At 43.6% G+C, this 27,505-nt stretch overlaps 1 protein-coding gene across 8 annotated transcripts in view; it reads left to right on the forward strand.

Annotated features, from left to right (window-relative positions):
- The window catches only part of enox1 (ecto-NOX disulfide-thiol exchanger 1), a 197,006-nt gene that overhangs the window by 114,400 nt on the left and 55,101 nt on the right, over positions 1-27,505 (forward strand). For 7 of the 8 annotated variants that reach the window (XR_013652696.1, XM_078939581.1, XM_004081660.5 and 4 more), the window contains 4 exons: positions 4,492-4,698; positions 4,779-5,012; positions 12,927-13,139; positions 27,029-27,135. Coding sequence is in view for 7 of the 8 variants with exons in the window: in XM_078939581.1 (XP_078795707.1) it covers positions 4,492-4,698; positions 4,779-5,012; positions 12,927-13,139; positions 27,029-27,135 (761 nt within the window). In the remaining variant the exon portion in view is untranslated. The remainder of the gene's footprint in view (positions 1-4,491; positions 4,699-4,778; positions 5,013-12,926; positions 13,140-27,028; positions 27,136-27,505) is intronic. The other variant, XM_078939584.1, reaches the window with a different exon arrangement.

Consider the following 27,505-nt stretch of genomic DNA (forward strand, 5'->3'; position numbering starts at 1 on the left):
GTCCTCGTGAGTGGCTCCCCAGCCTGTCAGCGAGGCGTCTGTGGTGATCACCTGTCTTGTTTGCACGGTTCCCATGACAACGCCCGTGGTGAGGAAAGAGATATCCCTCAACTTGTGTAGGGCGAGAATGCACGTCACCGAAGCAAGCACTCGCCGGTGACCATGGCAGGCGGTGCTTAGATTGAGCGACGCCACCCACCGCTGAAAAGGACGCATGTGTAAGCGACCAAAAGGGATGACGGACAGAGCCGATGCCATCAGCCCGAGGAGCCTAAGGCACAGTCTGAACATTATCCATGCCCCCCTGCGGAACTTTAACAGACACGCCTGGAAGGCTGTTACTTTCTCCGCTGAGAGTCGCGCTCGACTGAGTTCAGGAATAAGCCGATGAAAGTGATCGTTTTAACTGGTGTCAACACGCACTTTTCCCAGTTTACTGCGAAGCCCAGTGCAGTTAGGTGCGATGTGAGCAACCCGGCCTGCGTCCTGAGTTCTTCGGGAGACTGCGCTGCAAGCAGCCAGTCGTCTATATACGTTGCCAGCCGAACGCCCATCTGTCTCAGGGGTGCGACAGCGGCCTCCGTGCATTTCACAAACACCCGCAGACTCAGTGAGAGCCCGAAGGGGAGCACTAGAAACTCGTAAATCTTCCCTTGAAAGGAAAATCTGAGATACTTTCTGTGAGGGGGGTATATTGGGACGTGAAAATATGCGTCTTTCAAATCTATGGAGACGAACCAGTCTCCTGGACGCACAAACCGTATCAGACCTGCGTGTGTTAGCATTCTGAATTTGTACTTCCTCAAGAATTTGTTCAGTGCTCGCAGGTCTAGAATCGGACGCAGGCCTCCACCCCGTTTTGGGACCAGGAAGTATCTGGAGTAGAAACCGCTGTGAGCCTGCTCCGGTGGCACTAGCTGAATGGCTGTTTTGCCTTGCAGTGTTTTGATCTCTTCCTGCAAAATGCTTGCGTTTTGCCCCTTGGCCTGCAACTGCAGTATACCATTTAAAAGGGGAGGGGTGGATGCAAACTGGAGTCTGTAACCTTTGGTTACAGTCCTTATAACCCAGTCCGGCGCCCTGCAGTGTCGCCATAGCTGTGATTTGTCCGAGAGCGGGCCGAGCGGGTTCCGCGCTGAGACACTGGTATGCGTGGCCAATGCGAGCTGCGCTGAAGCAGGGCTCGCTGCTACCACGGGGCTGGGCTGCTGTGCCACTGGTGGAGCAACAGCTCCTTCCTGTGGCCTCATGTGCAGCCGCGCAGTTCCCACCCGGCTTCCCGTCATTTGTATGTGTTTTGTTTTGTCTTTTTGTGTTGAGGCTCCGCCCTTGGCTCGGGGCCTGGTTGCGCGCCTCTGGGATTTTTTATTTGTGTTTGTTTTAAAAACCTTTTCAAACACTTTCTGGGACACAACTGTGGCTCCCCTGAGCTCTCTGTGGGTCCCTCTTTTCTCCTTTTTAACTGGCTGTGAACTGTGAGGGCCACCAGGGCCTCTGCACGCCGTTTGGTCAGGCCGGAACATGCCCTGGAGAAAAACGAAGGGAACGGAACGTGTCGTGGAAGGGGGGAAGCAGGCTTCTGGTTGTGCCCGCTCTCCGTCCCTGGTGGTGGCACGCCTCTTTTTCTTTGAGCTCTGAGCGACAGGAGGAGCTGGCTGGGCTGCCGTTGTCACGTTGGGAGCAAACGGTTTCTTGGCCCAGGCCCCTCTGGCCTCAGCAGGCTTTCCGTGGCTCCGGTCACCTGGCTGAGGCTGGCGTTTCGGAGTGCGGTAAGCTGGTCTAGCTACCGCTTGAGCGAAGGAAAGACGCGGTGCAGCTGGGGTAGGAGGGGGTACCTTCCTGGGCAGACACAGCTGCAGCCCTTCACCTTCCCGTTTCTTCTCCTCACAGCGCCTTTGCATAGTGGCCACCGCTGGTCCAAATAGGCTCTTTGGGTCCACCGGCACATCGAGGAGTTGAGTCTTCTCCTTCTGAGAGAGACTAGATAAGTTCAGCCATGGGGCTCTTTCCTGGACCACCATGAGGGCCATGGCTCGCCCAGAGGCTTGGACTGCGAACCTGTGGAGACGCAGGCAAAGGTCTGTGACCACGCATAGCTCGTTCCACAGGTCTGGGGTTGGTGTGGCTGACATCTGTTCCTGCAGCTCTGCCTGGTAGGCTAAGAGCAGAGAAGATGCATTCAGGGCTTTCACCGATGCGGCAACGGCCTTGTAGCCCTTTTCAATGAGAGTTGACTGGAAGCAGTCAGCTTTCGAAGGCAGGATGGGGCCCGCGGAAGTCATGGTGGACTTCTGCGTCGGGTGCAGGTGGGATGCCAGCAGTGGTTCGACTGGAGGGATATGCAAGAATCCGTTCCCCTCCATGTTGGCCCAGTCCAAAGCCAAGCCTCCCAGGATGGGGCTTTTGGCCGAAAAGGGGGTGCTCCAGGTTCTGGTTGCTTCCTCCAAGCACTCAGGGAAAACTGGCAGCAGCTGTCTGCTGGAAAACTTGGCTTTAGGCAGTCTTTTTCCCTCATAGCGAGACGTGGTGGTCTCAGTGAGGGCTTCAGGCCGCTTAATGCTCAGCTTTTCAGCTGCTCTTCTGCAGACATCGTGCAGGTCCATCGCGGCGGCCGGGTTTGGCAAGCCGCCGCACGCGTCGCCCGCAGCCAGCGGCTTTGCAGCCGATGGAGGAAGGAAAGGCTCGCTGTCCTCCTCGTCCTCCCCAGAGCCAAGGCTGATGGACTCGTCTCCGGAGTCAGGCACAGTGTCCACCGTGTGCTGGAACTTCGGGGGCGCGGGCTCCTGCTCCTCCATGCCCTCGAGTGGCGCGACCGCATCCAGCTGGTCGCCCCAGCTCATGCCTGTCACCTCTCTCCGAGTAGACTCCTCTGGTAGTGGGGGGCTGATTACCCCCAAGACCGGGTCCGCCTTGGACAGACTAGCTTGGCGCGCTAGTCTGCGTCTCAGAGTTTTGAGGGAGAGGCGCAAACAATGCTCGCAGCTAGCCGGAGATGCTAACGCGTCCTGGGCATGTTGCGTGTCTGCCCCGGCAATTTTGCTGCTGCATATGCAGGCTCTAGGCAGAGGTCTGACCGTTTCCATGGCGAGGAAAGGTTCAGGCTCTATGACGACTTCGTCGACTCCGGTTGAGAGCGAAGCGCGAAAAATACTAGTATGGTGACTAGTTCTAGCGGGTGCTGTTTGGAGACAGACCAACCGCGTAACCCAGACAAGCTATGTAACACCGACTAGCGTTCAGCGACCGAGTTGTTAGCTTGCTCTAAGAACAGTTAAGCTAGCTTTGGATACTACACCTGCCGTCTGAGGATGCTTCCGGGAGCGAGTAGAGGTGTTAGACTGAGGAGAGAAGATGGCGTCTGGCTCTTATAGCAGGAGGAAGTCCCGCCTCCTGAGAACAGACGTCACCTTCTGTCTGCCAGTCAAGACTGGCGTAATGTAAAAGAGCTTCTGAGGGACAGCGCAGGGGGCGTGTCCCATAGTGAGATACCGAAACGAATGTTAAAAGAGAACAAAAGTTTGGACGCACCTTTCCATTCATTTCAATGAGAAGGTGTTGTCCATAACTTTTATGTCATATATACAGCGCACATATCACATTAAAATTACGTAATTGATTCATGAATCACTAATGAAATGCATACAAATATTTTCACACACGTGTCATGTTCTACTTTGATTTACGTTTCCTTTGCATGGTTTATTCGTACTTCTTCTGTGTTTTTTATTTGTGATTTATTGTGAAAATTTCACATAAAGACCACAACTTTTCTCACTTTTTCCATGTATATGACTCATCTGTGATATATATGTGAAAACATTCATTTTGACTTTGTGACACGACCTTGAGAACTGGACCAAGTGAGGAGGATGTCAGCCATAAAAAATGTCTTCAGATGCTATTTTTTTTACAATACTAACGCCACCATTTTGGAATCAGACATCCTCAATAAGCAGTGATTGGTCTGAGTCAGTCTGAGTCAATGTTTCAAGGGTAGCCACTAATCAGGAGTGAGCTTTTTGGAGGGCCACACCCCTACCACTAAAAGTGGGCCACACACATCAAACACATTGAACGTCTGCTGGGAGACCGCACACTTTAATTGAGGCATCTGATTGGTCAGTTTAGAACTTGAACAACTCGAAATAAAAGAAAAATAATGTGAAAACACTAGGATAATCAATAGCATGTAAAAAAAAAATTTAGCAAGAATGGTTATTCTGACCAATAGAATTACTGAATAACAGCTGTTTATTTCCCTGTAGAAGTCTATGGGATTTTGGCTTTTTGGGACCAGCAGGTACTTCCTGTTTGGAACGCCGGGGGGAGGGGTCACTCATTCAAGTTCCTATACACAGTCATAGGTTGAGATTAGAAGATAGAGAAAAATCATATTGATTTATTTTTTAAATTACAGCAAGAAATCTGCAGTTTTAAATCAAGTAACTTCTGAGAATTATAATAATTCGGAAGAAACATTTTGGGTTCCAGACTTGCCCCCTCCATCCACACGTGAGCGCCCCCCTGGGTGTAAGACAGTTTTTGTTGGAGGTTTGCCAGAAAACGCCACAGAGGAGATCATCAGGGAAGTGTTTGACCAGTGTGGGGAGATCACGGCCATCCGGAAGAGCAAGAAGAATTTTTGTCACATCCGCTTCAGTGAAGAGTTCATGGTGGACAAGGCTATTTACCTGTCAGGTGAGCAAGCGTGGTTCCCTTCTGCATCTCAGGACTGTCTGGAAGCAGCTGAGTCATGTCTGACCTCTTCTTTGCTTCAGGATATCGGATGCGCATTGGATCCAGTACTGACAAAAAGGACTCTGGGAGGATCCATGTGGACTTTGCTCAAGCCAGAGATGATCTCTATGAGTGGGAGTGTAAACAGCGCTTCATGGCCAGAGAGGAAAGACACCGCTGGAAAATCCACGAGGACCGCCTGCGGCCGCCATCCCCTCCTCCCGTAGTGCACTACTCCGAGCATGAGGCGGCACTTTTGGCAGACAGACTGAAAGGTGAGAGTGTATGCAAGTGTGTTTGGGATAAACTTCAATAAATAAGTATGACTTGTAAAATCCCTTGAATGAGTCTAATTGTGTAAAAAAAAATCAATGTGAAAGCAAACAAAGGTGATTTTATGGTTCCACTGGAATGTCTGGATTTCCACACATGCCTGTCTCCTAACCTAATTATGAGCCAAGAAAACTGCTGCGAAAGATTAAAATAATACCATGGATGTTCTGAATATAGCTGTGACGTGTGGGATTTTTGATCACTGCGGTGATGAACCAGCAGGGGGCGCGGTGTCGCGGTTAACCGCACCCCCGCCAAACACAAAATCCCCCGGCGGCCGCGTCGCAAATGAATACAATTACAACGCAGTATTCTTTATTAACAAATAACAGTAACAACTAACTACTATCTATCTAACTAATAAACTAACTATATAGGTGTTTTAGAATGACTATGTGTATGTGTGTCAGCGCGCTGCGTGTGTAGAAGGAAGGAGAGCACACAAGTGTCTTAGGGGTGCGTGTTGATTCTTCTGCAGCGGACCGCTCTCTAGCTGCAAGCGAGCCTTCACCTGTGCTTTCTGGTACAGACATCTTCTCAGAATTTTATATATTGCCCAGTAATAAACGAGACTGCAGACACCCTGCCACCTTTCCGGTAGTCATGAAGCCTGACACCCATTAAGAACACGGGGCAGGAGGCTCCGCCTTTATTTATACGGACACGTAACTTTGCGCTGCACAAAATAGTTCCCAAACAGAACATGTAGTGATATTCATCGCACTCTAACAGTGCGCGTTCGTGTTTGGTGTTATGGAGTGAAGGAGAACAGTAATAATCCCCCCCAACACAAAATCCTCTGGCGGGCGGCCGTGTCGTGCACTCAAGAACGCACACAGCTTGTAATGGAAATGAATACAATGGAAATGAATAATTGGAACGCAGTGAATTTGTCGTATTTCCACGCGAGACAGAAACTTCTGTTGTAGAATGAGGATGTGTATGTGCTGCTTAAACCACCTGCGTGTGTGTAAGTAGAGGGAGCGCATGCAGCGCAAGAGGGAGTCAGAGCCGCATGCAGGGAGTGAAGGAGAACAGTAATAAAAGGTTCCCCCCAGAATCCCTTGAAGTCTGAACACAGGACTAGCAGAAAAAAAGTTCCAATCACGCACCATATGCAGAACTTAAAAAAAAAAAAAAAACGTTAAAAAAAAAAAATAACGTGCGGTGATGTGGTTATCGTCACACCCCTAGTTCTGAAATGTCAACATTTATTTTCCAAAAAGGAAAACATGCTGAAAAACTCCAATGGTATCTCCCTTGAGTGTTCTGTATCATGAATTTGCGGCCAATATTCTGTTGAAAAATAGTTTACTTCAATGCAAAAAATACAGGAGATCTGTTAAGCTCAGAATCAGCTCAGGTTTGATGCAGCTTGCAGCCTTTTTTTGCCTTTAAACTCCCCTATGAGTTTTTCCCATCTCTCCTGACTTTGTTGTGTGGACAGAACTGTCATTCAATAGATTTTCTGGAAAAGCAGGATGGCATAAATACAGGTTTGGCAGGATGGATAAAAAGTAAATGGCCAGTATATAGTGAGCTGATGTAAGAATGGTAAACAGGTCTAGTTAGCAGAATTTTAATGGATTTGATAATATAGTTAATGGATTTTTTTCCTAAAATACTTTTCCATTTTAGTGCATGAAAAATTAAAAACGACATACACAAATTGGCATACTGTTGAGCTAACAGTTTTGTAAAACTGTTAGAAGTCTGGAGTGACAGAGAAGAACGTTGGAGTTGTTCAGGACATGAATGAAAGTGGTGAGATGTTCTGTAAATGTGACAGAGGAGTTAAAGGTGGAGGTGGGGCTGCACCAAGGATCACCTTTGAGCTCCATCTTGTTTGCTGCGGTAATAGACAGACTGACAGAAGAGGTTAGACAGGAATCACCATAGATTTGCAGATTAGAGTAGTAAAGATGGGAGTAGGCAGGTGAAGGAACATTTAGAGAGTGGGGGTTTACCGTAATTGCCGGGCTATAGAGCGCACCTGATCACAAACCGCACCCACCCAATTTAATGAGGATTAACCATCATTGAACCTGATCACAAACCGCACCCACCCAATTTAATGAGGATTAACCACTTTTTACTTGCATAAGTCGCACTTGTATACAAGCCGCGTGTTGTGGCAAGTCAATTGCCATGTCAATGATACCACAGTAGTCACAGTAAATAGTAGTTTAGCCTATTTATTTGAACATATCCACATCTGCCAAACAGCATGCACCTCACTTCAGCTCAAAGGTCCCTCAGTTATGGTGTGGAAATTCACACTCAGATTCCCCACTTCCCATGAGTCTTAGGGGTTTAAGGCGGGGCTAACCCATGGTTCGCCACACTGTGTTGTAGATTGAGGATGTATATGTGCTGAAACAGCGTCCGTTTTTAAGAAGGAGCAGGGAGCGGCAGCAGAATACGAGAGCAGCTCTCCCCTCCTTCCGCCTGTGCCACAGGGCTGGTTAAAAAAACATACCAGTAAAAGAGAGCAGCAGTGACTTACAAGCGCGCACGGCACGCGCCTATGTGCGCTCTACACAGCTGCATCATATTGTAGTGGCGGTCACGTGCACGTTGGGTCTAATGGCACCAAAGGATTGTGGGATGCGGCTGAGCATTAGTGTTTCTTTTATTGCACCATGACTGAAGTGTCAAAGAGCTGAAGCTAGGTCCATGCTGTTTGGCTGCTTGAGTGTGTGTCAAAGAAATTGCACTTGTTGCTGGACATGGAATTACGCAGGCAGTCTTCCCTCTGAGGCTGTTGAAGCGCTCCTGGCAACTGTAAAATAAAAGCATAAATTAGCTGCATCATTGAATAAGCCCCAGGGTTGAAAGTTGGTGACAAAAGTAGCGGCTTATAGTCCGGAAAATACTGTACTCTGAAAAGGAGAGGAGTGGTCAGTCACAGCAAGATCTGTGTGTAAATGAGAGGAACTGGTGGGGATCGGTGAGGTTAAGAGCAGAGGGGAAGAAGGTGGAAGACCTTCAAATGCTTAGGGTCAACAGTCCAGAGCAAAGGAGGCAAGGCGTAGAGTCATTTTGTCAGCTGTCAACACCAGAGGGGCCCGAAACCAACTGTTCAAGTCAGAAAAAAAAAGGATTGTTAGAAGACCAATAACACCATATCACACATATTGCAGATGTTCTGATTGAAAGTGAGTTTGACAGTGTGGAACAGTGAATATAACAGCAGTTGAGGGCATGAAACCCACACTTTCCTAATGAAATTGGACCAATGATTCACAAGGTAATTCAGATTCCTACTCGCTGACATTACAATAATGTCTTTATGAATAGAACTAAACATGAAATTCATTTTTTGAACAGTGGGACTGTTATTTGAATTTTAACTTTCAAAGAAAATTGATCACAATAATGAATTAAATGTTTATTTTGCTTCATCTTAATTGCTTTCCAACACAATCGGTACACTTGGTTTTGGTGAAAGGAGCTTCTGTACAGCATCAGAGTTGTTTACCAATCTAATCTTTAAAATCAAATATAAACAAGCATGCTTTCTCTGTGAATAAACCTCTTACGATTATTCTTCACCTCATCAAGCAGGGGTAATGATTTCTATTCTTCCTACATTCATCCTGTCCATTGTGCTCTGTGATGTGACTGTAATCTGCTGCTGTGAATGAATGAGTCTTTAGAAGAGCCAGAAAAGGAATCTTCTTCCAGTTCTCTTGCAGTGGGTTACTGAGCTCTGTTATATAGTCAAAAGCTTTTGTGCCTTCAGGGTATTCTGTGAAAAAACACAGCTAAGGGTGGCCTGTGGATCTGTGAATGACTGAGAATGAATGCAGCTTGCAAGCTATTGTGCTTTTTCAAAATTGTTAAAATTCTAAATTGACTCATGTACACCTCCTGGAGAAAAGCAACGTTTTGTTTTCTGCTCTGTTCTTTGTTTAGCCCTACATAAAAGTTCAATAATGGTCTTAGTAGTCACTACGTGGAGTGAAGTGGATTAAAACAGGATTCCAGAGTGTAGACATTAGAAGAGGCAGGATCTCAGTGTTTGTAATGATTTACATAGTTTGGCTAAAAGCATATGCTACCCTTTGACATAGCTACCTTGCTAACAGAATGTTTCATGATTGGTTGGTTGACTGTTCTAAAATCTACAAAGAATGGTCACAATGTTGGTACTATGCTGCAGTGTACACTGGTAAAAAATATCCTTTTCAAAACAAGTTAAATAATATAGAACACAAAAAAATTTTCACTTATTAAAAGTCAAAAAATCTGCCAATGGAATTAGAATACCTCTCCTTGAGGCCCTCCCTTTCCTGAGGTCTCCAGCGAGAGTCACAGGTGTCCTGCATCATGTTGTTATGCTGTCTCTATTTAAGATGTGTCTATTCTATGTTCTGTGTTGGAGCATCTTCATGTCTATGCTCAAGTTCAAGTTTTGGTTTTGCTCTTGGCATTAAAGTCTTCAACTTGGACTCTGGACCTGTGTTGTTTCTTCCTGCTCCTGGGTTTTCTCCCCCTTGCCTCACCGTCACAGCTGAAGGTTTTGTAGATTTGATTTTTTGATACAGGGACAGCACATATTAATAAACATTCCTGTCAATATGCCAGAGTTAGACAAAGGGCTATTTTTTTATCTGCAGTCCCTTGGTAGATGTTAAAATCACCCTAAAAGATGAAAATAAAATTACATATTTACATAACATTACGCACATATGGCAAGCCATACATTCAGTAAAATTAGCAGTTAACCTAAAAGTAAATTGGCGATACAACAATCTAAAATCAGACAAATGTATGAACCTATACACATACAAGACAAGATGATAGCGGGGATTGCAGGGAGGAGGTTTACTTGTTGACAGCTCTGATTGTCAATGAGCCATTTCTTTAACTGTGTCTTAAATGAAATATGCGTGTTTTAATTTCTTAAAGTCATGGGGGTGAAGTTCCACTAAGTAGCAGCTCGAACAGAAAAAGCAGTCTGACCAAAAACACTTTTTCTAAAGGGAATCATGCAGTCTCCTCTGACTGCACTCCGAGTTCTGCTGTGATCTGCTGTCCGGATGTTAACAAACTGGTGAAGAGGAGGGGATGATAAGCCATGAATGATTTTGTACAAGAGACAGAGATTTGAAAATTTGACCATGTTTTCCCAACTAAGTAATCCATGTTTTTGTAAAACTGGACAATGGTGAACAATGTTGAGTTTCTTATCCAAAGTTATAACAGTTAGTTTTTATAATGTTTGCAGAGGTTTTAAAGCCATTTTAAAAGGCTGCCACTTACAGGTAAACACTAAGCAATATGTGAGAAAATCATGGAATGCATGTACATTTTTGCTGACTGTGTGGACATCTGATGGCGAATGCCTCTGAAATAAAATATAAATATTATATCGGATCAGAACCGGATTACAAAAACTGTAAAACTATAAAATGAATTAACCCAGTAGGGGTGGGATTATATAAATTCGCTTCTTCCCACTCATTTTCAAGCAATAAATCAAGCTCTACTTGACTTTAGTTAATGATAGGCAAATTAAGCAAATGTGATTTAAGTGACTTTTTTGTTTTGTTTTATTTTCTGTCTTTTAAACTATGTGTTTCAACATTTCTGTAATGAGTTTGATAAATATATGTAAATTCTTTGACTACAATGCTTGAAAATAAATCAAAAAATCAAATCAAATCAAATTACTGAGGCTGAATTTGACTCAATTGCAGATCCTTTTGATATGTGATTTGAAAGACAGCTTTGAATCCATCATAACACTCAGATATTTGTATTCTGACACGATCTGCAGCCTTTCTCCTGAAACAAAAACATCTGGTTCAGCAGTAAAATTATTATTAGACTTGGTTAAAAACATTGCAACTGTTTTAGATATGTTTAACTGCAAGCAAGAGTACTTCAACAAAACTGTGATGTTAACTATGACATTTGTGAGCTTCTCAGCCACCTGAGAGGAATTACTGCCATGAACATAGACTACAGCATCATCAGCATACATCTGCACAGAAACATCAGGACAACTGGATGGAAGGTCATTAATGTACAGTGAAAATAACAAAGATCCCAAAATTGATCCTTGAGGAAGACCAGTTGGCAGACTAAGAGCTGCAGATATAAATGACTGGACTTTGAGATGTTGAAAGCAGTCAGTGAGGTAAGAGTCAATCCATGCAGTACATCAGAAGATAAGTTAAAATTGCAAAATTTTGACATTAAGATTTTTTGATTAACAATGTCAAAAACCTCCTTGAGATCCAGAAAAACTGCACCAACAACCCCCCCCCTTGGTCCAGCAAAATCCTGATATTTTCAGTGAAAAAGCAGGTAGAGGTCTCCGTGGAATAATTGGCTCTAAAACCAAACTGTATAGCATTGAGAGAATAGAGTGTGGGGTTGAGGTGGTTTATAATTTGTTTAACTAACCAGTTTTTTTGCAGTCTTTGACACTGTCGGAAGAATGCTAATTGGGTCTATACTTGGACATGCAATGAAGGTCTCCTCTCCTAAAAATGGAAGAGACAACGGCTGGTTTCCAAATGCTCGGGAACGCATTTTGTGAGAGGGACAGATTGATGATTTTGGTAACAGTGATGAACAGAGGTCCTTGAGCATCACTGTGTCCAAACCAAAAATATCTTTACATCTGGTTGGTTTGACTGAATTGATGGTCTGTGATACATCAGATTCTGTGATGTTTGTTAAACTGAAAATTGGTTGGCTTGCGTCTATTGAAAGTCTGTAGTTGACCACAGGAGTTAAACAGCTTGCTATGTTGGCCACAGAATAAATGAAATAAAAGTTAATCGCCTCTGCTATGACTTGAATAATGTTTGTTAGTTGTCTGTTTATTTTAAAATCTATAGTATTTTGTTCTTTTGGCATATCACCTGTCATTTTTCTTATCTGGTCCCATATTATTTTAGCATTTCCAAGTGATTTTTCAATTATTGTAAGAAAGAAATCTGCTTTCGCTTTTCTTAATGATCTTACCACCGTATTTTTCAGCATGGCCAAAAGTCCTCTGTCATGGGTTAATGTAGCTTTATTTGCTTTTTTTAAGGCTTGGTCTGATTCTTTCATGAGTTTTATGATGTCAGAGTTTATCCATGGAACAGTGTTTTTGTATGGTTTCTGATTGATTTTTTGTGTGAAGTCGGTAATTATTCTCAAGTGTTTTTAGGAACATTTTGCTGTCGTCGGTGTCAACTGATGGTAAAATGTTGTCCCACTGAATTTGGTTGGCTGCATCTACAAAGTTTTGATATTTATTTTTAGGAATTGTAATAATTTATTTTGCTCCAGCACAAGAACGGAATTGCTTTTTGGTGAATTTTCTAGAGGGAAAAGTTAAAGTTGTAAGCTGTAAGCTTTTATATTAAAGTATATTGCTCTGGTGAGTGGAAATATGTGTTCAAATAAGAGTGTTTTGCTCAAAAAGATTTTTATATCTTTAAAGTATACAAATCTGTACATAATTTCCCCCCCAAATATATCTTATGTGGTAAAACATTCCTAATATACTTACAGTGGGGCAAAAAGTATTTAGTCAGCCACTAATTGTGCAAGTTCTCCCACTTAAAAATATGAGGGAGGCCTGCAATTTTCACCAAAGCAACACCTCAACTATGAGTGACGAAATAAGAAAAGAAAAAATCCAGAAAATCACAATGTCGTCTTTTTAAAGAATTTATTGTTATGGTGGAAAAAGTTAATATTGTTTTGGTGGAAAATAAGTATTTGGTCACCTGCCAACCATACAATTCTTCATCTTTTAATTTTGTCCCTCAGAAATGAAACCACTGGTACTAATCAAAGACCTATTGATACCAGGCAGGAACATAAAATGTACTTGTTTTTTACAGATGATAATAAGTTCAGTGAGGCCACAGGAGTGCTGTTCACTTGGATTGACCGGGGCGAAGTCAACCGCAGGACTGCCAATCACTTCTACTCCATGATCCAGTCCGCCAACAGCCACGTTCGGCGCCTGATGAATGAGAAGGCTCAGCATGAGGAGGAGATGGAAATCGCCAAGGAGGCCTTCAAAAACGCCCTGATGGCCATTCTAACTCAATGTAAGATGCCTTCTTAAAACTGTATAATCACTTACAGAGATGTTCCCAGCCAGATTGCATCTTCAGCACAATAACAGCAGATGGTGCAGTTATCAGGTAAGAACAATGGCTTCTAGTTCACAAAACTAACATGTGAACAGGAAGTTTCATTGGGTTTCTTCAGGTGAAGCAGGAAAGAAGGTCCTGAGTCCGGTTGGGAGGCTACAGGCTGAAAACAAATATCTTGCAAATAGGAAATAAAGGAGGAGATTATGGTTTTAATTTTTATTTTTTAACTTAAGTTGCATGAAACTGTGAGAATCATTTTTGCATTACTGATAAACAGGTAGGCTTGAACATTAAAGAAAAAGGAGACACAAGCTATAAAACGGCCTCAAAGGTAAAAGGCATTGCAATGTTTAAATGTTGTTTCACATTGTTTATGAAAAGATTTTTTTTTCTTTGTCTTTCCTGCTTGCATACACTGCTTCACCCCTTTCTCACTCTCTCTGTTACTCTGAACTGTTGACCCTAAAAACTTAAAATATATCTTTAGTAAAGCAGCTCAGTTAGATAATATCTTAGTATCTATCATACATGAGAAATCAACAAAACTTTGATCCTTAAATCACCCGTAGCTCCCTGAGCTCAAAGCTCAGTCATCAGAAAAAGTGTAGTTTAGAGCAGCTTGAATGGAGCCAGTCTGTTCATGGTAGTAATGCCACCTGAACTGGTGAAGTGCTTTTTGGAGTCAGAAGAACTGACCAAAGAGAGGGAGATTGGATTGTCCTTTCTCAGATTTCCGCTTACAGTACCTAAAACTAATTGTTAGATAAATATTTTTTTAATGTAAAGGAAGTATTTTCTCTTTGACTTTAAATCCCTATGGGTTCATTTTTTTGCTTTGGTAGAAGGGTTAGATCAGGCTTTTTTCATTGGGGGCCAAAAATGTAAAAAAATAAACAAAGGTCTGGGCCACACAGTTGCATGATGACACATGAAAATTGTGTGTATTTCTAACTTGCCTATAATGTGAAGAACATTGGCCCTAGTGGAAGTATTGAGGCTGTGCTTTGGACTGGAGAATGGCTGATATATCAGGAGAAAGTTTGGTGGTTGAGACATGAAGAACTTCACAGAGATGGCTATCAGTCATTCTGGTTCTCAGTCGGTGTTTGTTAAGATTTAACAGAGAAAAGGTTTGTTCACAAATGTAGGTTGAGCCGAAAATGCTCATAATTCTTTTTGCTTGGCATCTCATCAGAGGAAACTTTGCTTTATCCAAACACTGATAGAAGTCTGGGAGGGAGAAAAGCTAATGTTTACTCTTCAGAGAATCATCACACTGCATTTGAATAAGTTCTTTTTATTTTTATCTATTTTTTCTTCTTTTTAACTTGTTCTGTCCAACAGCTGAGCAAACAGATTAGAGCTGAAGGCTTTTTGTGTTGGACAGGTTTTACTATCACAAAAAGAGGTTATATAGCTTCAAGAAACTAGAGTGTAGATTTGTATAAACCCCTTTTTGTCGTATTATTTTTTATTTATTTGTTACATTTAGTGTGTGTGGGGAGGGAGAGGGGAAGAATGTGAGGGGAGGGTGGAAGAGAGTAAAAGGAAGAAAGGTGAAAAGGTGGGGGATACAAGCACTGATTTGAATAAGTTATTATTTTAACTGTAACAATTATACCAGATCTGCTGGAAAGACGAATGTTACATAAAAGGGGAAAATTTGACACTAAGATGAGCGAAAAAAAATCTGTCCATCAATACACTGTAGGTAAGGAGGAGGGATGAAGCAGACGGGGAGCAGTGTGGCAGTGTGCACGTGCACGTGGGGGTGGAGATACATGCATGCTGCCGACGTGAACCGTGTGTTCATAAAGGGACCCAGATCCTACCCAGCCAGACCAGGAGAGGGGAGGAGAGCCCCCAGCCCAAAAGCCCCCCCAGCATCCGGACCCAGGCAGCCCGGGAGGGGAGGAGGAGGGGACCGCCCACCCCACCAGCCAGGCACAGAGAGGGCCCCCCTACAGGGGCCCCCCCAATGCCCAGAGGCACAAGCGAACCCAGTGTCCGGCCCCCAGGCCACAAGACAGGGGCGCTTAGCCGTACCAGGCGGCAGCCATGGGTGCCACCGGGCGCCGGACACCGAGACAAAGGCCAGGGACGAAGCCAGGGCCCCCGGAACCCATGAGCCGGCCACCACCCGACCGGCGCCCCGTCTCCGCAAGCCAGCCCAGGCACGCGACCTTAGCAACCCAGGGATCGCCACGCACCCACAGCCACCCCCATAACCCTAAAACCCTATGCACTACAACCCCCCCCCCCCCCCGCCATAATATCTGAGCCCCCTCCCCAACCCTCTCAGTGCCCTCTCTGTGATGAGGAGGGAAAGCCCCAGAGGGTCCCAGCGGGCCAGCCCCCAGGTCCGTCCTATCCATGCACTCACACACACAGACTCACAATCATCTGGTTACCCTCCCTACCCCCGCCGCCACGCAGTAACCCCCCCCCCCCCCCCCCAGCCGGCCGACCCCCAGCGCCGTATGCCCGACCCTTCCCGCAGCCGACAGGATACCCATAAGACCGGCCGCCCTGAGAGGACCAGGCGGGTGAAAACCGGCCGCCCCCCCCCCCCCCCCCCCCCCGACCCCACCCATGTATGGAGGTGTGGGAGTGCTGTGTGTGCTGCAGGTAAAATAGGAGGTCACCAGTGTGGGGGGCTCCACCGCTGCCAAGCCGCAAAGCCCCCCACTCCGGGGTCCCTCTGTGAGTGGTGTGTATTTGCTGTGTGTGTGCTGCTAGCATGCAGTGTGTGTGTCTACAGAGGAAGATAAAATTGTGGGGGGGGGCAGCGAAAGGTGAGCACGGATGTTTCACCGTGCCCCCCTCCACCAGACCCTCTCCACAAGGCCCTAGATGAATCAGAGTGTCTAATATGCAAGTAAAAAGCGGGGAGGAGGGCGGGTGCCAACGAGAACCCAGAGAGGGGCATCCCCAGTGAGCCCCGCCAGCATACCCCTCCCATCCAGATCCCGGGGCCCTATGTGCCTGTGTGCAATATTTGTTTGGGTGAGAGCGGGGAGGAGCGGGCGGATGGGCACAACCGGGGGAGAAGGCTCCCCAGAGCGACCGGCCCCCCAGCCGGCCGCGGTAGGCGCCCCCCCTCCCAGAGCGGCCGGGCAGCCAGAAACGGCAAGCCAGCCGCAGTTGGAGGCCAGAGCCTCGTGGCGCCGAGAGACAGCCAGAAAGGAAGGGTCCCGGTGCCAGAACGGAGGGGCAGGGGGTCCAGCCCCACCATTCATACCCTGGCCTCCCTAAGGACTAGCACACCGCCCCCCCAGCCCCCCCCCCAAATAAATAAATAATAACAATAATAATAATAATAATTATAATAATAATAATTATAATAAAATAAATAATAAAATAAATAAAATAATAATAATAATGAAATAAACCCACCCAAGTGAACCCATTAACCCCTGCTGTGACTGCAGCGTCGACCCCCGGGGGGCCAGGCCACGGGGCAACTACCGGCCACGGGTGAAACACCGGCCATGGGCAGACGACCCCAGGCCCCTGAGTCCCAAGCCCCCCCCCCAGCCCCCGCCACGGCGACCAGCCACCCAGCACGGCACCGGCCGCCGTTCCCGGTCAGCCGCACTGCCTGCCCTGCGCCCAGAAGGCACCCGCCAGGAACCCCTGCCAAGTTGCCGGCAGAGTGTGCGCCCCCACCAGCACCCCACCCAGGCAACCAGAGCCCCGAGCCGGGAGAACGACAGGCCCGGCAGAGCCCACCCCCCCAAACCCACCCCGGCCTACCCAACCAGCCAGGACCCGGCTCAACCTATCACCATCCCACCCCTAGGTGATGTGACTAACCAGCTGGAGCCAGGGAGAGTCTGAAGCCGACAGGTTTTTTGTGGAGGACATTATCTCTAAACTAATATGCTCTGACATGAGGTTTCTGTAGTGGTTGATGCTAAGATTATTTTTAGATTTCAGTTTAGGAGGATAGTTTTCTTTGCGATACATACAGCGGTGAGAACCATATAAGCCTTGTTAGATTCCATGTTGATGTTATTCAGGTCACCTAATAAGCAGAATTTGGGGCAAGCAGGAATCTTATGATTAAACCAGATTGATAAATCCTCACAAACCTTACGCCAGAATGATTGGACAGGTGGACAGACCCACATGGCATGCAAATAGTCGTCTATGTTGTTACCTATGCACTGTGTGCATATAGCAGACTGATTGAGACCCATTTTAAATAACCTCTGTCCGGTGTAGTGAGTTCTGTGGAGAATCTTGTATTGAATAAGTTGCAGATTAGGGCTTTTGGTCATATTAAAGGCATTCAAACAGATCTGTAGCCAAAATTGATCACTAAAATTCAATGATAGCTCAGACTCCCATTTTGTCATGGGTAAGTAAATGGTTTCATCTATGTCTGATAACATCTTATAAATTTTGGAGGTGAGTTTGGGATTTTTAAGGTCCATGAAATGTGTTACTGTAAGGGGAGGGTCTAGGTCTATTTGGGTCAGGCAGTATTTAGTGCTTATAGCTGATTTAAGCTGCTGATATTCTAGAAATTTGTTTATATTAATTCCATATTTTGAGGATAACGTTGAGAGGGACATAAATTTTCTATTCTGAATTATATGCTGGAACTGCTGGATTCCTTTGTTCTTCAATGAAGCAAAATGAATCATGTTTTTGTTAATCAAAATGTCAGGGTTGTTCCAAATGGGGGTAATTTTACATGGAAATAATGTGAGGTTGTTTTTTTTAAGAAAATCCCACCAGGCTGTTAGAGATGAGCTGATGTTTAAACTTCTGAAGCATTTGTGTTGTTTAATTTTAGAACTGAATAAAGGGTAAATTAGAAATATCTAGGTTATCACAGAGATTTTGTTCAATGTCTATCCAGGATTCATCTAGCACACCAGGATTCAGCCATTTTTGTACATAACACAATCTGTTCGCGGAGTAGTAGTCCTGGAAGTCTGGAAGGCCTAGTCCTCCTCTATCTTTAGGTTTTTTAATAGTTTTTAAACTGATCCGTGGGGGTTTACCTTCCCAGAGGTATTGGGAAATGAATGAGTCTAATGATTTGAACCAATTAGTTGGAGGTTTGGAAGGAATCATTGAAAATAGGTAGTTAATTTTTGGGAGAATCATCATTTTTATGGTTGCAACTCTCCCGATTAGAGAAATTGGGTAGAGTTTTCCATCTAGTGAGATCAGCCTCGGTTGTTTTAAGTAGTTGGGTGTGGTTTAGCTTGAGTAGATCAGAAAGCCTAGAGGAGATATTTATACCTAAGTACTTTATGTTGCCTGTTTGTATTTTAATAGATGACGGATTTAGATAATTGTAATTAATTGGTAGAATTGTGCTTTTAGACCAGTTTATGGAGTATTCTGAAACTGAGGAAAATCTATTAATTAGGGAGATGATTTGGCAGATGGAAGATTGTGAATTTGGAGTAAATAGTAAAACAGATAGATAGATAGATAGATAGATAGATAGATAGATAGATAGATAGATAGATAGATAGATAGATAGATAGATAGATAGATAGATAGATAGATAGATAGATAGATAGATAGATAGATAGATAGATAGATGACTTTATTAATCCCACAATGGGGAAATTTCATTTATCTGTGGCAGCAACACGACATTCAGAAATAATCTATATAATATAACATCAATAAAGGACATCACAAATTACATTTATATTAGATCATTAAAAATATTACTAAAATTATTATGAAAAATTATTGTCAAAAATGAGATTCTTATTAAATAAAGAAATAAATATTAAATAAATACAGCTGCAAAAGTGTAAAAAACATGCGGTCTGCAAAACATGTAAACTGTAAAAAAACATTACAAATTTTTTCAAAATACAGAAATAACTAATGAAGTTCACACCAAAAACAAAAACAAACAACTGTTCAGGAACAAAAAACAATTTAAAATTGAAAAACAACAACTACAACAAAAGTAAATGAATCAATGACTAAACAGAAAAACACCCCTGGGACCGTGGAGTGTCACTTTGACATGGTGTTGTACAGTCTGATGGCTGTGGGGAGGAATTACCTGCGGTAGCGCTCTTTCTTACACTGAGGGTGCAACAGTCTGGTGCTGAAGGAGCTGGTCAGCGCCTCTACAGTTTGGTGTAGGGGGTGGGAGGGGTTATCCATGATGGATGTCAGCTTAGCTAACATCCTCCTGTCCGCCACCTCCTCGATGGACTCAAGTGTACAGCCCAGGACAGAGCCGGCCCTCCTAACCAGTTTGTTAAGCCTCTTCAAGTCTCTGCCTCTGCCTGCACTGCCCCCCGCCCAGCACACAATTCCATAAAGGACCACTGAGGCCACCACAGTGTCGTAAAAGGTCCTCAGCAGCTGTCTGCACACGCCAAAGGACCTCAGTCTCCTCAGCAGGTGAAGGCGACTCTGGCCCCTCCTGTACAGAGCATCGGTGTTGTTGGACCAGTCTAGTCTGTTGTTCAGGTGAACACCCAGATATTTAAATGTGTCCACGACCTCAATGTCTGAACCCTGGATGTTCACCTGTGACTGTGATGGTGAGGACCTCTTGAAGTCCAGGATCAGCTCCTTTGTCTTGCTGGTGTTAAGCAGCAGGTGGTTAACTTCACACCAGCTAACAAAGTCAGTGATGACCCCCCTGTACTCCTGCTCATCCCCCCCTGATACACAGCCCACAATGGCACTGTCATCTGAGAACTTCTGCAGATGACAGTGGTGGGAGTTGTAGGTAAAACATCATCTGCATAAAGACTTATTTTGTGTTCTAAATTTTTGGTTTGAATGCCTTCAATGTCTCGACTTTGCCTAATAGCAGCAGCTAGAGGTTCAATAAATAGTGCAAATAAAGACGGAGATAGTGGACAGCCTTGTCTGGTTCCTCTTTGTAAATTAAAGCTTGGAGATGTTTGATCATTTGTTCTGATACGAGCATTAGGAGAGGCATATAATATTTTAATCCAGTTAATAAATAATTTCCCAAAGCCAAATTTGTTCAGGGTGGCTATTAAAAATTTCCAGTTGACCCGATCAAATGCCTTTTCTGCGTCCAGTGACAAAATGGTTGCTTCTCGGTTGTTGATGGTTGTATAATCTATGAGGTTGATTAATCTGCGCATGTTGGTAGATGAATGTCTACCCTTTATAAAACCTGTTTGGTCAGGATGTATTAGAGAGGGAACTACCTTCTCCAGCCTTCCCGCCAAAGCTTTGCAGATTATTTTAAGATCTGCATTAATCAGCGATATAGGTCTATAGCTGGATGGTGATGTGGGATCTTTCCCAGGTTTCAGAAGTAAGATTATATTAGCAGAATTCATATTTGGAGGTAGATAATTGTTGTCCTTAATTTCTATTGTCATTCTGAGAAAAATGGGAGCTAAGATTTGCCAAAACTCTTTATAAAATTCTGCTGGGAAGCCGTCTGGTCCTGGGGCTTTTTTACTAGGCATGTTGGTTAATGCTTTATGTAGCTCTTCTTTAGTAAGAGGGGACTCCAGGGCTGTGATTTGTTCCTCTATTGGTCTAGGCAAATCTATGCTATTGAGAAAACTGTTGATGTCATTGTCAGAAGGATTAATTTGGGATGAGTAGAGAGATTGGTAAAAGTTTTTAAAAACTGAATTTATTGCAGCTGGATCATGTGTTGCATTTCCTGTTAGGTCTATGACTAATGGAATAGTTGTCTTCTCTTTGTTTATTTTGAGTTGATTTGCCAAATATTTCCCAGATTTATTACTGTGATCAAACCTCTCCAAGCGTAGTCTCTGTAATAAAAACTGTGTTCTTTGATTAGTTATTTCATTTAATTCGATTCTTACTTTCCTTATTTGTTGTAGAGTTTGTTCATCCGGAGAGTTGCTGTAGGTTTCCTCTAACAGTATGATTTTTTGCTCTAAATCCACTAGTTTAGAGTTTTCTTTTCTTTTTTTGTGGGATGCGAAGGCGATTATTTTTATAAGTTCTAACTGGAGACTCTCTTCCACTTCTTCTGAATCCACTGAGAAGGAGGTTGAGAACAGCTTGATCTCTCTGTCAATAACAGAAAAATCTTGGAAGAGTAGACTTGATTTCAGACAGTGAGGGGAAGTATGCAGCATTAAAGTTTTGTAGTTGAGGAGCTTCACACAGAAGGCTTAAATTTCGACATACAGGTGTTGAACCAGCTGCTTTTTGTTTTGCAGGCTCTTGTTCAGTATGTTCAGATGGTGAGTAAGATCCACTAAAAATGCCAGGTCTACCAGCCATAAAGGTTCACTCAACTCACCAAGAGGCCAGCCCTTCTTTTTTAAAAAGCTGTCAATCTCAGATCTGAGCGAATAAAACTGCTGCAGCACAGAGCCGCGGCTGAGCCAGCGCTCATCAGAGTGGTAAAGCACATCCCCGTATTCAGCATCTGCATCAGACAGGAAAGCTTGGAACTTCCTGTGATACAGTCCTCTGTTGACAGTTTTCACCACCGTGCTCATTACATCATTCAGCCAGACAGTCTCTGCACACAGCGCTTCTTGGTGGATTATGCAGTGCTTGCGAACAGCCTCACCTCTGCTCTCTTTTACATTGGCGCACACCAACGCTGCCATTCCTTTGCGCTCGCCTGTCATAGTCGGGGCTCCATCCGTTGTTACTCCACATAGCTTCTCCCATTTTAACCCCATCTTCTTAATCCCATCTGACATCGCTTTGAAAATATCTTTGCCTGTCACCGTGCCTTTCAGGCTCATCAAATACCCGCAAAAGAATTAACAGCTGTGCGGTGTCTGCGGCATCAGTGCTCTCATCACAGGCAATCGAGTAAAATTCAAAAGAACAAGCTTTGTCCCCTTAGCTGATCTTTCAAGTTAGCTGACATCACACTGATACTCTTTCATCACAGCAACAGCTTCCTTACAAATCAGACACACTTTCCGTTAATTTCTTAAAAAAAAAACTTATTTTTCTACCGTCTCTGAAATCTTCTGCACTCGCTCGCTATTTGGCATTTCTTTATGCTGCCATTTCTGGTGACTCGCTGTATTTACAGTCAATGCTCGTGGTGAAAGTTGTTCTTTGCTTCACTTGTTTAGCGGAAAGCACTGTTAGCTCCACCTGGAGGTAAAACAGAGAACACCCAAACAAAGTGGCACTCAAGCTGGATTTATTTGCAGTTGGCCCACGGGCCATAGTTTAGACACCCCAGGGTTAGATTTTGCACAAGCAGCAAATAAAACTTTCCAATGTGTTTATGTTTCCAAGCTTGCAAGCATTCATTTGAAGGACTTTTGAATTGATTTTTGAAACCTTAAAATGAAAAGAAGCTCCACATTTTAAATAAAGTCTAGGTAAATTTTACCTGACCAGTTTCCACACTAGTACACTGTGAGATTGTGAATCTGAAAAGAGTCAGTCTGCACTGCAGGGTGCAGTAACAGATTACTGAGGTGCCGACCATAAGGCCATTTTCCCTCACATTCTCTTCAAAGTCTGCCTCAATGCAAATCATTTGTTCTGGCAGTGTCTGGCTTAGTCTCCATAACAACGCTCACTCATCCATTGCAGCATCAGCCCTGTCCTCTTCAGATCTCTCTGTGACGGAGATTATATTGGCTGCAAAGACGTTTTAGAGTCTGTGACAGCCATCTGACCTTTTAGCAGTAAAGCTGGAGACATCACACAGACAACCACAGGTGGCGTTAAGTTAATGCATGTTATTTAATGGCGGTCTGGTTAAACAGCTCTCACAGTCACATTCTGTACACCTTACATTAAAAAAGCCTAAAATTATTGTCCAAATTCTAAGTCGACGTATTAGAAATGATATAAAAAGAACATGTCTGGAATTTGATGATATATTAAAGTCTCACTCCAACTATGTTTTTCTCTATTGTAAAATCAATCTCAGTGGTCTTTTAATTATTATTATGCAGTTTTCAGCCACAATCTAAAAGCCTGTGTTATTTTTTAATGCATATTTTCTGCAGTGCGGCAGGAGTTAATCATAAATGCTCTTCTGGGTTGTGGGTGGAATGTTGGCGTGGAAGTTAACTTAACAAATTTTCCCATCAGGTCTTAGTTTATATTCTCTCCCACTAGCTAAATAGCAATTCACAAGCTCAAGCTAACATTAGCATAGCCAAAAAAAAAATAGTGAGCAATGGTGAGTATGTCTTCATTTTCAATATTTATGGAAAATGAAGACGTACCTGGAATTGGAGATTGACAGAATTGGAGTGTACAATGGGGCCTTTGGCTTGTATAATAGACAAGGGTTCAGGAAGTGCTCTACGACTTTGATGTTTTTTGTGGCCACCTGCATGCCCTGAACAGGTTTTATCCAGTTTTTTCCCGCAGACATCAACTCGTCAGGGCAGTTGTGATTATGGCTTTAGTCTTCTATCATGTTAAGATGTATTCATTTTATTTGTCACATTACATGTCTCAGGATTCCTGCACTTAGTCCTTTAAAACATTTGTTTAGGATGGGTAGAGTCTATATTCCATGGGTCATAAAAACAAAAATAATGCAATTTAAAAGCAGTAGAAACATAAAAAAAAAGGTTTGTAGAATATTAGCAAGCTATTCTGGACATCTCCGTGCAAAAGCTTTTAAAGTAGTTTTGTTTTGAAAATAAAACAATTTTGGGGATTTTAAAGACATGTTTGCATCTTATCAAATAATAAAAGACATTATATACCTGATGATTTTTTAAACAAAAACACCTTCATTTTAGGATTTCAAAGTGAGCTTTTTCAGTTACACTCCATTAAATGTTCTCTGCACTAATACTACTAATTGTGGTGTCAGTGCAAAAAGCAGGAACCTAGATGACAATCAGATGAGCTTTAGTAAAAATAGAGTATTTAACTGCAAATATGTAAACCTGAGTATTCAATATATGAAGTGTATGTGACATCAGTTTATGATGCAGGGAAATTCTTCTGCAGGTCCAGTGGAGGAAGGTAAGTAAAACACTATTTTGTCTAAAGATCCATTTGTTCAGCTGCTGTTTGTCTCAGCTGTTGTTTTAGGACAAATGGATTTTTGGATCCATATTCTCTGAGTTAAAGGAGAAAAGGTACATCACAGCTGGAAAAGCTGAGTAGAAGAAAAACACACTTTAGACATGTTTTCAAAGGCATCATTTTTATACAGAATGGAATGATATTGCTGCTGGATAGAGCCGCTGTTTGGGTTTGCAGTCTATGAAGCTCCCATCCATTTTTAAAAGGCAGCAGTTATTTGAGAATCACTCATTTGTTGCTATAGTCGCCATAGTTACTGGTGACTGGGAGGAGCTAATGTGTCATCTACACATATCAGTCTAAAAAAATATCTTTTAAAACTAAAGAACACATTTCATTCTGTAAAAATCATTGCCTTTTCTGTTAGAAAGGAACTGAAGCTGCAGCAAATGTAAGTATGAAGCTCTGGCCGGGAGAGAGACCTGCTTATAACACAGTCACATCTGTTTCTCCAGTCACACAAAATCTTTCTTGTTTCCTTATGGAACAAAGAATTGTTATGATCTGATCTCCTTGAACTTTTAGTATGTAAAGGAATCAGGACTCATTCTTGTTCCAATTATTTACCTAATCAATTTCCTTACCTTATTCCAGACTACTTTTTTAAACGATTCAATTTACATAAAAAACATAGGTTCAATCCTGGTCTGACAATTTCTTCTTTTAAATGGTCTATATCATGCTCGTCTTAAGTTTTTTAGAGTAAACTATATCCATATATATGATAATATATTACCTTTGGCACACTAAAGAACTGATTTCTTATTTCATATGAATTATTTTTCACAGCTCATTTTCCTGCCCAGTGGCCCGGATAGGCTTCGGCAGCCCCTTGACCCCGAAAGACACAAAACAGGTTTAGAAGATGAATGAATGAATTTTCCTACCCAGATGTAAGATGACTCGAGCTCTGAGGCACCGCCTTTCGCTCCGTATGGGTGCCATCCATTTCCTGAGGTCATCCTGGAGTCGGACTTAGCAGCATGTTTGCGTCTTGCCCGAGAAAACAAACAACATCCACACTTTTGTAAAGATTGATATGCAAGGATATGCCGATCACCGCTTGCTCCACAGAGAAAGTTTGTGTGTGTTAGCTTGGGGGAGGTGCTGACAGCTCATATTCTTCCTGGAAGGGGCTGTTCCTCACTTTGTGATGTCAAAATGGGAGAACCCGCTAATTTTCGTGGATTGGGAAGGGCTGGTCCTCAGAGAGCAGGGTTTTAGAAGAATGCTCAGAACTATTCAACATATAGCGCTGGGGGTTGTTTTTTGGAATGAACACTATAAAACACCTAAAAGCTAAAAAAAAAGTGGATTTTGCATGATATAGGCCATTTAATATTATCCTGCTGTTTCGTGCATTGGCCATACAAGTCTCAGCTATTTATTAATTAGATGAACTAGACCAGGGGTCGGGAACCTATGGCTCGCGAGCCATATATGGCTCTTTTGATGGTTGCATGTGGCTCGCAGACAAATCTTTAATTATACTTTTTTTTATCATTAGTCCAGTTCTTCTCGGACGCGATGCCATGCCAGAGGCGCGCAGTAGTAGCGGTGCTTGGAGAGAAATTTCTGCGCCAGCACTTTCAGTTTACTATTATCTATTATTTCACAGAGTTTGTACCAGCCTGAAACCTGTGAATTGCCGTACCTAAAACCGCGCGCTCCCGTCTCTGAGAAAGAGCACGCAGTTGCGGAGACGGGATGTGGGAGTAAGAAAGCAGAGGGTGGGGGTTATGGGGACAGGCAGTAAGGTGAATCGCGCAGGGATTGTAAAAACGTAAAACCCGCTGCCCGTCACTCACTGCAGCGTGTGAGTGTGTGTTTGGCTCTGCGTCTGCATGTGAGCAGTCTGTCTCACATCTACAGAATATTCATACTAACCAACGATCACGTTTAAAGTTTCAACGCCTGCATGAAGCAGAAACTCACCACAGATCAACCGGACTAAACCATCAGCAAAACTACTACGAGAAATACTCATCATTTATTAGCAACAGCATAACGATGCTTTTAAAAAGAATCCACAAACTTATTGTACTCTAAAAATGTTGAAATTACATCAAATGCACACATTCACTTGAATGTTTAGTTTTAAACATATTGTCGCAGACTGAGTTGGATGACTGTCGGTCCGCGTTAAAAGTTCTGGAGTTCATTGAACGCATCATGCAGCGATCTGATTGGCCCTCAGTTCTGTCGCTCAGCCTGTTGTTAGGTAGTTTGGACCAATGGGGTTCAGCTATGGGCCAAATAAGGGAAATGGGAGGGCTGGAGCAGGAGCAGGGGAATATAAAGTTGGGAGAAGCGCTCTCGTCTCAGCGGGAGAGATTCAGGAGTTGCTGAATTAATTATACGGCGTTTGTTGCGGTCTATAGTAACCAGAATAAAGAACCTTAAAAGAAGTTAGGGCCCGTGCCTCAGTGTGGGAAAGTACATTATTGTATGGCTCTTTCGAAATTACTTTTAAAAATATGTGGCGTTTATGGCTCTCTCGGCCAAAAAGGTTCCCGACCCCTGAACTAGACCCTCCTATAGGATAGGAGACTACTAGTCGTTGGAAACTGAAGAAGAGAGGCCACATCCTTAGAGTTTATGGGGGTTGCAACTAAAAATATAACATATATATAACATATATAACATATTCCCCATCTATTGCTGTTTCTGCTATTTGTTAATAATTTTAGACTTTTGTTTTTTACCTCCAATGTATGCTGTATGCATTGATGAGGTCTCTCTCCTGTCTGCTGTAAAAGCCTTCAGTCAGTGCTTCAAAGCTTCATAAATGGCTTGTTCTGTTTTGACCTCCTCTTCCTCCTCCCTGTTCACTCAAAAAGTCGAGCAGATCAACGCCGTTTTCACCGCCGCCACCCGGCAAAAGGCATGGGACCATTTCACAAAAGCACAGCGCAAGAACATAGACATTTGGCGCAAGCAGTGTGAGGTTGGTATACCCTTGATCGTATTTCTACTCCCTGTCCAGCCTGCTGCTTTCTTCTCTGCTGTCACCTGTGAGTCAAAAGAAAAGAGCTGACAGACAGCCATGAATGATCTGGTGATGTAGCTCAAGGCTCTGCCCTCAGACAGACAGAAAGACAGGCATCTGCCTCTGATCTGGGCCTTCTCTTCTCCTTGCAGCTCAAATGTCTCTTTGAAAGTTTAAAGTGCTGCGACATGGATTTTCAGGGTAAAGTGTCTATTTGTATCAATATTTCAATAAGTGTGCATGTCAGAAAGGCGACTCCCCTCCATTATGAAGTACACCTATAATGTGTAGCAGTGAAGAATTTGCTTCTCTTCTTTTGCCCTATCAG

This window comes from Oryzias latipes, chromosome 21, assembly GCF_053564925.1.
Source record: "Oryzias latipes strain Hd-rR chromosome 21, Olatipes_Hd-rR_3.1".
Taxonomy (NCBI): domain Eukaryota; kingdom Metazoa; phylum Chordata; class Actinopteri; order Beloniformes; family Adrianichthyidae; genus Oryzias; species Oryzias latipes.